Source organism: Chenopodium album, chromosome 1 (genome assembly GCF_948465745.1).
Source record: "Chenopodium album chromosome 1, dcCheAlbu1.1, whole genome shotgun sequence".
Taxonomy (NCBI): Eukaryota; Viridiplantae; Streptophyta; class Magnoliopsida; order Caryophyllales; family Amaranthaceae; genus Chenopodium; species Chenopodium album.
Genome location: NC_137834.1, coordinates 62,657,772 through 62,673,001, shown reverse-complemented (window position 1 = coordinate 62,673,001; position 15,230 = coordinate 62,657,772). Strand labels below are relative to the sequence as shown.

At 32.0% G+C, this 15,230-nt stretch overlaps 1 protein-coding gene and 1 long non-coding RNA gene across 2 annotated transcripts; both read right to left on the bottom strand.

Moving 5' to 3' along the window:
* Nucleotides 1–2,115: 2,115 nt before the first annotated feature.
* LOC145634107 (protein FAR1-RELATED SEQUENCE 5-like) lies at nucleotides 2,116–4,534 on the bottom strand. The gene is made up of 2 exons (XM_081685556.1): nucleotides 3,748–4,534; nucleotides 2,116–3,194 (listed from the first exon to the last, which is right to left on the bottom strand). The coding sequence occupies exons 1-2, from the start codon at nucleotides 4,532–4,534 to the stop codon at nucleotides 2,116–2,118; spliced, it is 1,866 nt and encodes a 621-aa protein (XP_081541682.1).
* Nucleotides 4,535–11,521: 6,987 nt separating this feature from the next.
* LOC145594750 (uncharacterized) lies at nucleotides 11,522–12,176 on the bottom strand. Its single transcript, XR_014102870.1, has 3 exons — nucleotides 12,109–12,176; nucleotides 11,902–12,021; nucleotides 11,522–11,821 (listed from the first exon to the last, which is right to left on the bottom strand). It is a non-coding gene; the product is annotated as an uncharacterized LOC145594750 (long non-coding RNA).
* Between the last annotated feature and the right edge of the window lie 3,054 nt (nucleotides 12,177–15,230).

The following is a 15,230-nucleotide window of genomic DNA, read 5'->3' as shown; positions in this document are numbered from 1 at the left end:
AAAACTGACATTAACAAGTTCTTATCTGCAAAAAACAGTTATAATATGACACCATAATAAATAAAAAATTTAAAAATATTGTGTTAAAAATAAAGAACGGTTACAAGTTGCATCTATATAAATCATTCTACTGTCCTTTTACTTATAATACAACAAAAAAAAAAAAAGAAGTTAATTAAGATACAATGGAGATCAAAGAGAGCAGTTCACACAAAATGGATGAGGAGTACAGTGTATGTGTTATATATTGTTATATAAAAGATATCAAACAATTTTTGTACATAGTTAGCCTTTCTTAAAATCTGCATTAATATAGGTTTTTTTTTTTTTTTTTTTTTTTTTTTGGTGCAAGCATTAATATAGTAATAGTATCTTTCATGTTGTTTTATGAAGTATATGATGCATGTTCTATATTTTGTGCATTTCGTAAAACATATACGAAGTAGTATATAAATAGATATCATATAATGACTTGTAAAAATGTTCATTACTTGCATTTTTTATATTTGATGCTTTTTCCAAAGTACATGGTAATTTAATTTTCTGACACTATTCTTTAATGTGATACTATTAGTTACTTTAGTAGTTTATGATATATTGAACGCTTTTAAGTGTGGAAGTGTTCGTAGGGAAAATGGATGCATGTTTTGATCTCATAATGTGGGATGTCATATCCTGTCTCTGGTTATTACATATGCTGAATTAATCATTATTTTCATCATTAATTTGATTGTCAGGATTTGCCTAATGAAGGCAAAAGGCCATTACTCATTGAAGGATGCAATACATCTTCTAACAAAAAACAAAAGACACATGATGCTTCCAACTATGATGAGTGGCAGTTACAAAGACAGAGGATAATTGATGACCAACAAGGACAACCAGACACTAAAATTTGCAACTGTTTACAGAATATAGCGGAGGATAAAATGAGGGACCCTAATTGGTCTGTTCCTCCGTTGCCAAAAGCATTGTACTTTCAATTGTGCACATTTCATGATGTCTTACCTATTGATCTAAAAAGTCCTTGTATTGGAGGAGTACAGCCCGTGATGGAGTTAATTTGGTCAAAAATGAGTAAAAAAAGGGTTGCTCAAGCAATGCTTGTCTGTCGTGAATGGGGGAGGGCTATACCCTTCTTTGTGAATGATTCTATAGTGCGTCGGAAGTGGTCTTGGTTTCATGACAACCCCAATCAACACCGAATCAAGAGGCCAAAGCCTGATTTCGTGAATTATATGACTCGTCTACGTCAAAAAAAAAAAATTCTTCTAAGTAAGTATTATGTGTTAGTAGTTTTAAATTTATGTACTAAATAAATATTATGTGTTATTAGTATGTTATCTTACTAAAATTTCAATTAGTAAATTTACTGTATTTGTGTTGAACAATTACCATGTAATGAAAAATGTTCTTAATTGTAATTACAAATATTATGTTTTATTTTTATTATTTATTTATTTTTTTGGTGTATAACCCCGTTTTGAAGTGTAGTTGTACTTTTGTTACTCAATGTTTTTTACTAGAGTATATAGTTTTATTTTAAAAATATATCCTTTGATATCATGGCACGACATAGTTGTTAACAAAATCATGTGAACATGTATTAGTAGTTATTTTTAACTCTCAGTTATAATTTTTGTGACACCATTCTGTTTTAAAAATATTAGGAAAGAAATAAATTTATGGTATACTGTGATCCTTCAATTTCTTAATAAGGAGCTATAACTATGGTAATAAATTATCCCTAAAAAAAATAATGCAAGTGTTTGGCTACGCAAATTTGTAGGTATATATTTTTTTAAAAAAATTACATAATTATTTACCTAGAATGAAAATTATAAAGGACATCATAGGTTGAAATTACTCGTTTAACAGTATTGAAAATAATAGGTAATAAAACATTTAATAATTGGATAATGCCTGTTATATAGATTGAAAATACTTATAATTGTGTAGGTTAAACAATTGGAATGAAAATATGAAATCATTCGTCCGGAATTACTAGATTAAACAATTGGAAACAAAATATTAGGTAATCCTTTATTACATAATAGGATAATGCCTATATAGTTTGAACAGTAACATTAAAAGTACCTAATTTTGAAAATATTCCTAGTAGCCGACATTCGGATCCCAATCGAAAATGGTAGGCATTCTCTCGAATATGCTAATCTCATAACTATCAGTAGCTCTAGCAACATCACCCGTGAGGTATGTTCTTAGCATTAACTGTATTAAGAGGTCAACAAAACCACCCCGTTTAATAACAGTAGGATGGGCAGTTTGTGTCGTGCCATCAATATCAGGAACCTGTTCACCTATGTCATGACCCTCCTCACCTACATCGTGCCCATCAAAACCGTAGGTTTTCTCGTCGGTGGGTCCTACATCATCGAACATACGCTTGGGTCTACCCCTTCCATTTTTTTTAACAAACTTTTGCTCAATAATAATGTCCTTTTCCTTCGGAAATGTTTTCTCCTTCTCAACTTCCAAAATCATCTTTGCCAGTTTGTCCTTTAAAGACATTGATCTATCATAAGAGGTAGACACCATTCTACAAAGTTGGCTGCTCAAAGCACTTAGAAATGCAAAACGCCCATTTGCTGATGTTTGATCGTTTGTCTTCTTAAGTTGCACTTGTTTGAAATTGTTATCAAGATGTGTCTTTGCTCTAATTGTCCATCTACGGAGAATTACACCCACTGGTAACTCCACCATTCCATAATATTTCATGCATGCAAACATATGGCGACATGGAATGCCTATGGACTCAAGCTTCATACAACAACATACCATTTGTTGTAATTTCTTGTTGAAACAGACAACGTACCTACACTCTTTCACCACACAGTCATTTAACCAAAAGGTAACAGAATCCCCATCAACATGCATATCGTCCTCCTCTATTTTAGTAACAATGTGCCTTGATTCATAACTGAGTTCCTTACAAAACAAATTGTAAGTGTTCCTTGTATAAGTTCGCGCAGCTTGAGTTTTTATTTCGGTCAAGACACCACCAATAACAGGGAACTTATGTGTGGATATGTAATCATCTTTATCTTCTTCAAACCGGATAAGTTCAAGAACTTGATCATATAGCTCAACAAACCGGTACAACATTATTTTTGATGTTATTACCGTTTTAAATGTGCTATTCATGGACTCACATCTTTGGGTGCTTCTCATACCTACAAAAAATAATAAAAATGGTTACAAGTTAAAAAAAATAAAAAAATAAAAACAAAAGGTGTAGGTATACAACATGAATGTAATATACTATTACATAATTGGGTAAAACACGTATATCTGATTATCAAAACAGCAGACATATATTTTTTTGTAAGGAAACAAGTAATTATTATAAAAAATAAATACAACAAAAACGTTCTTAAAAAATAAAATATGTTGGTAATGACCCTTTAATATATTAGTTATAACATATAGTTTTAATTTTCTTCACATGAAACATAAGATATGATTCATTTAAATGAATATACAATATACTGGTAATGTCCTTCTCATATGTGTGCTAAAACATATAGGTCTAATTTTTTTCACATTGAACAAAAGACATGATTCATTTATAGGAATATACAATATACTGGTAATGTCCCTTTAATGTATTAGTGAAAGCATATAGTTCTGATTTTATTATCATGGAACATATGATATGATTCATTTATATATAGGTTATAGCCTATCAACATAACAGTGATTACAAATACATTAAATTAGAATTACCTGCATAAAACTGACCAACCATAAAAGCCTCAGCCCATTTGGTTTTGTCACTGTACAAATCTTTAGCCCACTTTTTATCTTTGACTTTAGGATATGATGTCATTAAATCTTCCCACGCCTCCTCGAACTCAGTAGGTGTCTGCGCACCATCCACACATTTCATGAATCCATTGCAAAACTTTCTGTTTGTGTGGCCTTTGACGTTGCGCATTAGATGCCAAAGACATAGTCTATGATGAGCCTTTGGGAATACAGCCTTAATTGCTTTTGCCATTGCCTTGTCTCCGTCTGTTACAACAGTATGGGGAGCGACATTCCCACCAGCCTCAAGTAATTGTCGTAACACCCATATGTATGTATCTGTTGATTCATTTGCAATAAGAGCAACACCGAATGGCACAGTCTTCCTGTGATGATTTACACCCACAATCACAACAACTGGTTTATGGTAGGCGTTGACTTTGTAAGTCGTGTCAAACGCAATTACCGAACCGAAAGCCTTATAATCCCCTTGGCTAATCCCATCACACCAAAACATTTTTTCTATCCCAGTAACCTTATGTCGTGTGTATCTTAGAAAAAAGGATGGGTCCGAGGCTGTTTTACCAAGTAAGTACGCCAAGACGGTTTCTGAGTCGCCGTCTTTTATCTCTTCTTTTTTGAACTTCTCACAAGTATTGTACAAGTCTTTCGCTAAGAATCCTACTCCACGGATTCCCCCAGCATTACGCGCCAAATTTCTCATAGTGATAGATGGTTTCACTCTAGAGTCAATCAAAGACTTCATATAAATCTGATCGGCTTCGGTTACATACGTCTCTGAATGTCTTGTGTATTCCGATTCAAAAGAAACAATTACACTTATGCTCCATAAATCGTATAATTAATTATTTAAAATATTAGTTGGCAATAAAATTTAAATCCGACCTTTCAAAATAAACCTGGTTCATGGGTATTAGGTTATGGTTGTGCTCAGCTACAAAATCTTTCACAAACCATGAATCGTAGCGGTGGTCCCACTTAAAACTAATCAGTGCGTTACAACCGCATCGAGTTATTGGTTTTTCTCTACGCCTCCTATCAGGTCTTAATAGGTGTTTTGCTTCCCGAAAACCTCGTCTGTTGCACCAAATGACTTGGAAGGTCGGATGACCATCAATTTTGCTTAGTGTTGCATGCTTACGCCGTATTCCAAACCCCGTACACTTGGCATACATCTTATAAAAATCAATGCATGTTTGATGGTCTTTGAAGGATAATTGTTGCATGTCTTCCAATGTAAAATCCTCTAGTCTCTTGCCAATTTCTTCCCAAACTTCTAAACCTCTAAACGTTTGTGGTATCTCATAGTTGACATCATCTTCAATGTTATCTAGGTGGTTGTTGTCATCATCTTCAATGTTATCTTCTTCTCCATTGTCACCATCTCCATCGTTATCATCTCCATTGCTATCATCTCCATTGTTAGTATCCTACATAATATAAGACAGATGTCTATAGTAAGCTTATGCTACGTAGTTATACATAATGTATCAAAATATAAAGTAATGACCAATTATAATAAATGTCAATGCCAAAGGTTTACAACTAATGTTTACCTGAAGATCTTGTATCTCAATAAGCTCTTCCTCTTCCTTGGATAACTCTTGATTATTAGTCTTGTGGAAAAATTTTAAAATACAATTAAAATGAACCAGATGTTAGTTCGTGGTATATAGATTAGTTATCTTATGAAAATTGAAATTGTTATGAACAATGTACCAATTACGCATAATAATTTAGTAACACAAACCTTAGAAGCAGAGGGGCAGCCATCAATTTGATGTGGATTAGTTTCCTCCATATCAGAAACGTCGTCTTCTAAGGAAAAATCCATTATGATATACAAACTCAAGAATAAAAAAAATAACAATGAAATTTGATATTCTTGATCAATGTTCGAGTTTATAATTTAAATTTTAAAATGATATGTTATATGTGAAGTGCTTTAAATACGTATAACTAAAATAGTTAACTACGTACCATAAATTTTGGAATATATATATTATTTCATATAAAAAAGGATAATAGAGAATCATTTATTTTAGAAAGATATCAAAAATTAGGTAAGCACACATAATTTCCAATTGATAGAGATTAGTTATTTTCAAAAAAATTTAAAAATATAACTGCAACATATTATCTTCCCTTTTTTTTTAGGAATAATCTGTAACATATTATCTTTAAATAACTAAATTATGGTTATTTAAAAAAAAAACTAATTTTTTTTTGTTAATTAAATATTTCATATTAATTGCTGTCTGGCAAAATATTTTATTTTTTATTTTTTAAAAAAAAAAGAAAATACAAAATTTACAACCGTGCAAAGTAAAAAATTGAAAAGCCTACAAATATCAAGGAAGGTGAGTTTGGCGGTTACTATTCATTATGTTCTCTATTTTCACATTTTACTATTTCTCTCTCTAGTTTCCTTATACACTAAACATTCAACTCTACCATCTTGAAAAGCACGGTGAAAGAGGAGGCAACAACGAAGACAACCTATTCTCAATTAATCCGGCATTAGTGTTGTAAGTACCATTAACTCATTCTTTTTTAAAAAAATCTTCCATTTTGTGTGTGTGTTTTATTTTTTCGTATGTATTCTTTAATTTGACTATTTGCTTATTCCAATAATTCCGACGATTAATGGAAAATATTATGTTTGGGAACTAAATTGGGGTTTTACGATTGGGGTTTAGACTTGAATTTGTTGATTTTCGTGGTTTAATTAGATGTTTTTGCTTTACTCTTTCAAGTTCGAAATGTTATTAGTGGCGAATACAAACTACTATTGTTCAATTGGGTGCCCTTGTAATTATTTTTAGTGTTGGTGAATAATTATGGTGTGACTATTTTAATTTAACTATTATGGGGTTTAGACTTTAATTTAAATATTTTGGGGTTTAGACTTTAATTTGTTGATTTTCGTGGTTTAATTAGATGTTCTCGCTCTAATTTTTCAGTTTCGAAATGTTATTAGTGGTGAATTAGAGATACCCAACTACTACTGTTCAATTGGGTGCCTTTGTTATATTTATAGTGTTGGTGATTAATTTAAAAATTATGGTTTGCCTATTTTAGATATATGTACTTGGTTAATATTTATAGTGTTGGTGATTAATGTTTAAGGGGTCGAATGTAAAAGGTGTAGCTAATTTCTTTGCGATATGTGGTGTTAAAAATTACTTATATTTTGTATGAAGAGTGTTTTTTTTTCCTCTAGAATTTTACAGTTTTCATATTTTTTGTTGTGTTTTGGTGATTGCTAATACAATGCTTGTGATTTGCATTGTATTAGGTAGAAATTAAATCTGATTTGAGACTAAATGTGTAACTTATATTAATGGAATCGAACAGAAACAAGGACAAGAATGTCTTCCCGAAAGAGAAAGCTAACCGAAAGTGCTGAATCTCTATCATTAGAGAAAAAACTTAAACCATTCCCCGTGAGAAGTTCATCAAAAACAGGGGTAAAGTTTGTATATGTGGAATTTTGTTTTTCCTTTCGAACAGAAATATTTTTGTACTTATCATAATGAAATATTTCTGTTTTATTTTGGTAGGTAACATGGGAAGCATTGTGTAACCTAGAACAATTTACTTCACTTGTTAAAGGCTTTCCAAGGGATAAAAAGGAGAAAGTGGAGGCCATGGGATTTGGTTTCCTTTTGCATTACAACACAAAAACAACAAGGAAAACGATGTGCAAGTGGGTTATTGATCACTTTGATCCATCCACAAGAACCCTTGGGTTGTATGGAGACACATTAGAAATCACACCTAACCATGTAGAGTACCTGTTAGGTTTCAAGGATCATGGTTTTGATACTGATAGCGCAGAGTTGGATGACACAAGTGCCATAGATGAAGCCTTACATAGGTTTACGACGCTGAAAATTCAAGGAATGGCATCTGAATTGAAGAAAGTTGCGCATGACGACCCAAACTTTGGTCAAATGTTTACGATATTTGTCATGACGACTTTAGTCTGCCCAAACGTGGAAGAAAAGCCAGATGCAAAGTGGCTTCATCTTGTTGTTGAAGAAGATTGTATAGAAAACTGGAATTTTGCAAAATTTGTGCTCGATTGTATGGTTAAAGCCATTGCAGAATTTAAGTCTGATGAATCACTTGTGCATTTGGGTGGTTGTACTCTGCTGTTGATGGTATGTTTATGTTCTTCATTTTAATAGGTATTTACCAATGAGCGTATCAAGGATAACCAAACCATAAAAGATATTTTGTTTATTATATTTTGTGTTTGGAAGGCAGTTGTTTTGTTGATATGCGTTATACCCACTAAGTGATTTTGTGATTACATATCTTATGACAAAACTCTTGTACAATATTGTGTTATTTATATATGTCACCAGTATTAACCAGTTAACTTGTGCTATACTAGTGTAATGTATGTAATGACCACTTGTTATGTGTGTGATCACCTGAGGATGCTTTACCATTGTAGTGTTTATTGCTAATTTTGGTATGTATGTTATAACAAATTAGTTATTGTGTCATTACATATACTTATTACAGGACAAAATTCCTTAAATTGTTTGGTGTTCCATATGCAGGCAATATTCTGTGAGTATTCTCCTCGGGATGGGCTGTACAGCATATGGAAGTTTGACTTGCCTAGGATTAGGGACTGGACTGATGCAAAGATGAAGAATTTGCACTATTTGATCAACGGGTTAAAAGATGGATACATAACCAATAAAGTAAGCGCCCTTTTTTTAAAAACAATGTGTAATTATTCATCTTTTTATTAATTACAATAAAATGACTATGTTTTTGTTGTAGTTGATGGGGGTTATTGACAAGGAAAAGGCTCAAATAGTCGGAAAGTATCCACCAGACCATATCCAGACCGTCGAGAAAGCATTTGACCTCATTCAAGATAAGATTGGTAGATGGGGTGCTGCCATGAACCAGATGTGGAGGTTGATGGGCAGCTTTTTGGCAGACATACATGGGGACAATGACAGCGATGTTGATGAAGCGAGGACAAAAAAGCAAAGAAAGGGTAAAGGAAAAATTGACCAAGAGGAAGATTACAGTGACTATGAGGACGATGAAGACGTTGGTGACGATCATTCTGATAGTGAGGACAAAGGAAAAAAAAAAGGGGGAAGAAACGCTTGAGGGAGGTAATGATCAATATTATAATATTTATTATTTATTCGTAAGTTTATGCTATAAAATTGTGTTATGGAATGGCACATATCTGGGAGTGTATTAACCTATTAACATGTTTGTCAATACAAATTTGTGTTAATGGTGTGATGCCAGATTGTTTTGACATGTTTTAAATTTCTCATTGTGTAACCTTATGAATATTGTCCTCCCTTCTCAGAGAGCAGTCATGGAAGCTGAAGTAGTAGAGGAGGAAGACGTAGTGGAGGAAGAAGAAGTGGAGGAAGTGCCAAAGAAAAAAAACAAGGGTAAAAAAAGAAATGTGGAAAAGACAAAGGATGTTTCTGAGAGAAACCAAAAGGGGAAGAAGGAGAATGTTGTTGTGGCCCCTGTAGTTGATTCAAAGGTAAAGCGGAAGGAAAGTAACAACAAAAAAACTGAACCAGTGACTGAAGAAGCCCAGGATGCAAGTGTGGATACTGATAAAGACGAGGCCAAAGGCGAAGATTTGAATTGAACCTTGTTATTGCACGCCTTTCATCTTCAATTGAAACTCAATACATTCACAATGTTTAGGAGCCGCCGCATGTTGTAGAGGAAATTCTACCAGAAACAACAAATTTCCCCACACATGATGACGCTGAGAAAGTTCTTCCAAAAAGTGATGTTGATGTCCCCGCTGTAAAAACACCAGAAGAAATCGAAGATGTTGTGGGCAGTGGTCCTGAAATAGCTAAGAAGATCGATTTTGGGGACGTTCACGAAAAAGATACCAAGGAGAAAGAGGTTGTTCATGAAGACGCTGCCACATTTAAAGATATCAAAGCTAATGAAGCGGAGGACAGTGACAATGGAGCTGAGGGTGAGCATGGTGGTGAACACGCTGTCTCTGCTATCACCACACAGGTTGCAGATCCTGCTATCCCTGTTACCACCACACAGGTTGCTGATCCTACTGTCCCTGCTACTACCACACAGGTTGCTGAAAATGTTGGAGGTTTTGTTGTTAAGCATGGTGAAGATATTGGTGATAATGCAGCCGATCAAGGTGGTGATGGCCGTGGTGACTCTCCTACTTGAAGTTTCTGATTTAGATTGGCTTTAACATAACATATTGAATATTGCTGATTTTAATTATGGTTTGTTTGGACAAGTTTATGTTTTTTATTTGGACAAGGTTTATATTTGGCAAATATAACCAGTAAGTAGTAATATTATATTTGTAGAAACAGTATATATTTTTATGGTTTAAATTTATTGTTAATATTTTTGGTTATAGTACCTTTGATTAATTTATATCAAAAAAACAAAATGGCCTAAAAATGTTGACCAAAGGGACTAAAAATAAATAAGTAAGCACAACTCTTTCTTTGTTTTACATGTTATTTTGGTATTGTCTGTTGTATTTTAAGGAAATTGCCTAAGTTTGTAAATTAGAATGTATATATGTTAATTTTTTACAGTTTAAAAAATAAAAAACAGGCCCCGCTTTTTTTTTTTAAATTTTTTTTATATAATGTAATTGTGGTATTCTTAAAAAATAAAACAAAAAAAACAAATTGCAGGTCTTCACTAGTGTTTGTTTATTTGTTTTTTAAAACTCTTCTATTTTTAAAACTATGGTACTGTCTTTAAGTAACGTAGGACATTGCCTACTTGTCAACTCTTTTATTTTTTAAAATCTTTTATTTTTTTAAACTCTTTTATTTTTTATTTTTTTGAAAGAAACAATTATTTATAAAAATTAGGCTTTTACTACTGTTTTGTTTTGGTATTGTCTTGTGTATTGGTAACACATGGCACTGGGACATTGCCTATTGTTTTTCCAAATATGGTATTATCGTTGAATATAATTGGACAATGCCTATATGATTTGGTATTGTCTTCAATTAAGATAGGACATTACCTATGAATTTAGTTTTAGGATTGTGTTTTATTATATGTAAGGCAATACATATTAATGTAAACAATATTTGCTAATGTCCTAATCTAAAGTGATATGAAATTGGTACCAAAAAAGAAAAATAATATATATATATATATATATATATATATATATATATATATATATATATATATAACTCATTGATTATTGAAGAATGATCTTGTTACAATAAAAATTTGACTTATGTCCTGCCCAAAATGCAAACATGTTCGTAGACTAAACAATATAATTAAATGCTATTGTAACTAACAAGATAAGTAGCACCGCTCAAACGGAATTATCACCGCAGAACCTCTTGATGTTGTCATCATTATTATGCTCGCTAATAAGAAGCTTTGCCAGGTACTTTAAACGTTCAACACGCATTTCAATTGTTTGTTCAATAACAAAAGTAAGAAGGGAGTGAGTAACAATTACTGCGATTATACAATAGTAATAATGTCACAACTAATAAAGTTTAAATTATACTGTATAGGTAATGTCCTTCATGGCATTGATATCACCACACTCGATGTAGTTCAAGATATACATTCCACAATCACGGCTGAAGAGAGATAGAAAACAATTAAAATTAGCAATATAAATTAAACAGGTTCATATATAGGTTAATGGTTATAGTGTTAAATAGATATACCCGTGTGGTTGCTTATGATGAACATCTACAAGTTCATGTGAAATAACAATATAGTCTTTGAAAAATCGACCCAATGGATTTCTCCGCATAGCAATGCTAGCATATTTCATCTATTCACAGTTTCAAAAATTAATTATAATCACACAACAAATGTTTATAAGGCTAACACCAAGTCAGGTAGTTACCACATCCATAGAAAGAACGAATCGGCTGTTAGTACACTGTTGCGGATCGACAATGTGCACCTTTTTATCAAAGACATTATAGACCAGAAGGAACCAATTAGGTGCGCCTAATTCCGTAACTGGGATGAATATCTGATGAACATACATCATTTTATTACAAACATATCATTAAACACATATGAAAAGTTAGACAAAACATACATAGCTCAAACCTGTTCAATCTTGTTTAGATCTCCACACGGTATAAAGGGTTCAAACACTTTGTGACAGTAATTAAGAGTCGATTGATTTATCATATGCGGGAACCGTTCATCTGATCTCATTACTATAGTCTGGGCGAAGCATGTAAATAAAGTATTGTTATAAATCATAATCAATTGGCATGTTTGGACATGTGTAGTATCAAGTATTGTAAATACCTGAAATATTGCCGGCAATATGAGCTTAGTTGGGTCATTTAATCCCATTACCATATCATATAAGTACACATTTATCAGCTGCATTTGAAGAAAATAAATAAATAAAAAAAAACAAATGTCATTTAATATAGGTTAACATGTCTATTTACAATAAACTAAAATTGGTTGGAAGATTACGATATAGCATACCTGATTAGATATAAATCTATCTGGATACAAAGACCAAGATTCACCAACGGTCAACCTGATAATTGGTTTATTTTTGGCACAATAGAATTCTTCAGAATACCGTTCTTTGTGAACCATGATACATATATTTTTCTCCAAGGATGTTAATTGTGATACATATTCAAGAAATAGGGGAGTTGGAGAATGCTGATCTTGAAAACGTTTCACATCACCATTGTCATCACAGCTTTGTACTTTAACCTTATTACTTGGTTCCTGCGTTTTATGCGTAGTAATTTAAATAACAAAGAACATAGGTTTTAACCAGTACTGTGTTTAGTCATTGCTATAACCATAGAGACATAGGGTAATAAAGTACTTAGGCTTTCACCAATATTGAGTTTAGACATTGATATATAAACAATTTATTTAATACAACATCACCTCTCCGGTAATTGCATTCGTAGTGCATTTCTTCTGCCTCTTTGATTTTGATAATTGGGCCTGCATATAATTGTTTCTACGATGTAACTTGCTAATCACATAGAGTAGAATAGTAAAATAAAAAACATAATGGAAATGTGATTACCAATTCACCAAGAGTTTGGTTTTCCGTCTCGAAATAACACGTCGATGTTTTTTCATGATCATGCATGTGTTGCTACAATACACCGTTAGCAATACTCAGTACACAAATTTAATTGTTGTGATGAATAATTCATCTCTATTACCTTTTTCAGTTGTTCTTTTGATTTGCTTTTATTTCCTTTGTCTGGCTTTGAGGACGGTGAATCCTTTATTAAATGTAATGACCATAATATTAATGAATGTTTACCACAAATCAATATTATATTTATTAAATGTTATGACCAATAAAGGAATGAGTGATTACCTGTGCTACAATCACAGAGTTATCTATTAATTGACTTATTGCTCTTGTCCTTGGCCTCCTATGCGGCCTCCTCTCTGAATTTGAATCTGAGGAAATCATGTCACTTTCTTTTTCATTAGGAGTCTTTGGTGTTGCTTTTGCCTTTGGAGTTTTCACTTTGTTGTCAGGGCTTTTCGCCTTCTCTTTTTCTTTTGTGTCCTTCAGTGTTTCCTCCTTCTCCATAAGGTCCTTTAGCGTTTCAAGACCCGGAGGAAATTGAGGCTCAGTGAAACGGATATTGCGAATGCTGAATGAATCAATATCGAGGCTTTTAACTTGTTCTTCTTCTTCGTCGGCATTGTGTTCCTCATCTAGAGTCTTTTCCACCTCTAAAGTGTTACCCACATCTAGAGTGTTATCCACATCTAGAGTGTTATCCACATTGAGCTTTCGCTTAGTGGTTGAGACTTGTGAACTAACAATCAACTCACCATTGGGGCTTAGGAAAGGAGACTTTGAGCGATTTACAAGTGGTTGATTCGCAATGGTACCAATTGATTCTGGAACCTTGGAGATATTATTGGATAAACTTTTGGTTATACTAGCAACATTGGTAATTAGTGCAGCCAATGATACCTCCATTTTTGACACTTTGGTGTGAATGTCTTTTATCATTTTCTTATCTTTCTACAAGAAAAAAGCAAGAATATTTTAAATTTAAGCTACTAATATCCCAAGAAATTACAAATCGTTCAAATACATACTCATGACAACAAAGGTTATCGTCATGATTCAAGAAAAAACCCTATATATATGATATTAATTTGTACAACATACTTCAAATGCATAAACCCTATATATAAACATATGTGCAATTGGATTTCGTATGCAATTAATGTTGAAAATCGAATATGAATTACACAATTTATTAATTAAATTATGTTACAAAAACATGTAAAGAAATATGTTTTGAGTACACTTACATCTGCTTTCTTATTAACCATGGTTGGTGTTCAAATCGAAGTTTGAATACAATATTCAGCGACCGTATACAATTTTCCGTGAAGAACGATGATGATGAGCAGCGTAATATATTTAGAAAATATTATAATACAATCATTTTGAAATTTGAAAATTATACTTATTGTAAAATATTCTACACAATAACAATAAGATAAGATATTAGGAAACTATCCTTATTATAATTGGTGATTGAATTGTTTTTAAATAATATTTCTAATATTAAAAGATATCCTAAAGATATTGATTCCATAATTATTTTTTTTTTATTTATTTAATCATAAAAATAGATTCATTTAAATTTTTGAACATGTCTAACAACTATTTTGCAGAGGTTGTAAAGTACTTTCATACATTAAGTAATGTCCAATATACCATATGGTCTTAACCTTTTATCATTTAAATTGTCTATCATATGTAATGTCCTATATGTAAGTGGGTAAATCCCTTACACACAAACACGACTTGTAATTCTGTCTCCTTTTTTTTCCGATCAAACAGCGTATCGAAAAAAAATCAGACGTTTCTTATCAGATTATTTTACAGAACATAAATTACCTATTTACCTCAAATTCTTTTACATAGAATACAAAAATTTGATGTTTTTGCCACCGTTGATTGATATTATACTGCTAAAATCTATTTTTCAAGAATCCTAAGTCTGTGCCAATTTGTTTTATAACCTCGTACTTTGCAAATTCGATTTTTGTTGAAGGACGTTGAAGATTGTGAAGATTGTCGATGAACATGACGCAAAACTGGTATTACGCGCGCGATTGTAGATCTTAATTAATAGGGAAATTCGTCGACTGTTGAACAAAGTTGAAGAACAATTATGAACATCAAGAACATTGATGAACATTGATGAACAATTTTTGTTTTTATTAAATATAATCTTTTTTTTATTAAAAATAAATACTAATTTTAATAAATTATTTTCGAAAATTATAAATTGAATAATTGGAAAATCAGTAATTATATTTAGGAAAATTAAAAAAAGACTTAAAAAGGGGAAATTCCAAAAATAGTGTTTGACTAAGGTTAAAAAAAAATTAAAAAAACA